The following is a 1,167-nucleotide window of genomic DNA, read 5'->3' on the forward strand; positions in this document are numbered from 1 at the left end:
CCCCCCTTCTTTTTGAGTCCCTTTTGCTTCTCGCTCAACAGACACCCATAATCAACACCAAAATATATGTGTCTTATTTCATCCACAGAATCAATTTTGGTAGTAAAACTTTTCAGTGATGTCGCTTCTTGTGAGATATATGGTCATTTCCGTTGAATGTAAGCTTCTTTCTTTTAGCCCTAGCAGCAGAAGTAGTAACCAAACTTCCCAAAACTTCAGCTTTTTGCAATTGATTTTGGCAATAAATTCGGAGACATAATGCCCCTATTTAACTTCAATATATCCAATTCCAAAATTCGAGAAATAACATGAAACAACGTCTTCCTAAAACAGAAACGAATGCCACCAAGGAATCCGAAACATTTCGATCAGCATACAACATAATCACAATTTTTGAAGGGAAGAAGATGAAATTATTCGAAATCCTATAAAGAATTTTTCTCACAATTTTAAGGACACCACTTGAAGATAAAAGACTGATTTTCAGCTCCAAAGCATCTCTTGTTAATCTTGGATCCAATGCCACCAATGTGGTTGGTGTCGCTGTCATAGATGATTTATAGCACATTATTTTCGCATCTACATTTAAGTCCATGGTCACTTTACAAGTTTATATTAATCAAATCTGAAACAAAATTAAGACAATTCTTTCTATTGGAAATGGGAAGTTAGACTACCTTTTTGCACCCAAAATAACTTCCATAATTGTTGAAATTGCATTTCTTTTTCGAGAACCTTGGCAGAACGTTGTTAAAAAGAAATGGGTAAGAGCAAAAGGAGTGACTGGTCCCATTTTCCACTCCAATGTATTCAGTACTAAAAGCCCCATTCTCTGTATCACACTACTCTCAAAACTATACTCTTCGACACAAAACTCTGGTAATGCTAGCACGACGCGTTCTTCCATTTTGGCAGCCAATGAAAGACAAGTCATTGATAGTAATCTCACAGCCAGTATTTTTCTGCCTACAGTACATTGAAAAATTAATAAAGATCCTGAAGAAAAGTAATGGAATTCATAGAAGAATAGGCATTAGTTTACATCAATGGATCTTCTTGAAAGAAATCTGTCAAGATAAATGACAGACAAATATGCTATTTGAAATGTGAATCCAAGCAAATCCCTTTTCTGCAATACCCAAACTCAATCATAAAAAAAAAAAAAAA

At 34.8% G+C, this 1,167-nt stretch overlaps 1 protein-coding gene across 2 annotated transcripts; it reads right to left on the reverse strand.

The window, feature by feature from the left end:
• Positions 1–24: 24 nt before the first annotated feature.
• On the reverse strand, positions 25–1,129 carry LOC111386523 (cyclin-D3-1-like). 2 transcript variants are annotated; one of them, XR_002701243.1, is made up of 3 exons: positions 1,043–1,129; positions 678–966; positions 25–579 (listed from the first exon to the last, which is right to left on the reverse strand). XR_002701243.1 is itself a non-coding variant. In XM_023010985.1 (2 exons), exons 1-2 carry the CDS (start codon positions 932–934, stop codon positions 450–452), a joined length of 351 nt encoding a protein of 116 aa, XP_022866753.1. In that variant the 5' UTR covers positions 935–1,036; the 3' UTR covers positions 25–449. The 2 variants fall into 2 exon arrangements, 1 of the variants encoding a protein (XP_022866753.1); XM_023010985.1 differs by lacking the exon at positions 1,043–1,129 and having other exon boundaries at positions 25–543; positions 678–1,036.
• Between the last annotated feature and the right edge of the window lie 38 nt (positions 1,130–1,167).

This window comes from Olea europaea, unplaced genomic scaffold, assembly GCF_002742605.1.
Source record: "Olea europaea var. sylvestris unplaced genomic scaffold, O_europaea_v1 scaffold35910, whole genome shotgun sequence".
Taxonomy (NCBI): Eukaryota; Viridiplantae; Streptophyta; class Magnoliopsida; order Lamiales; family Oleaceae; genus Olea; species Olea europaea.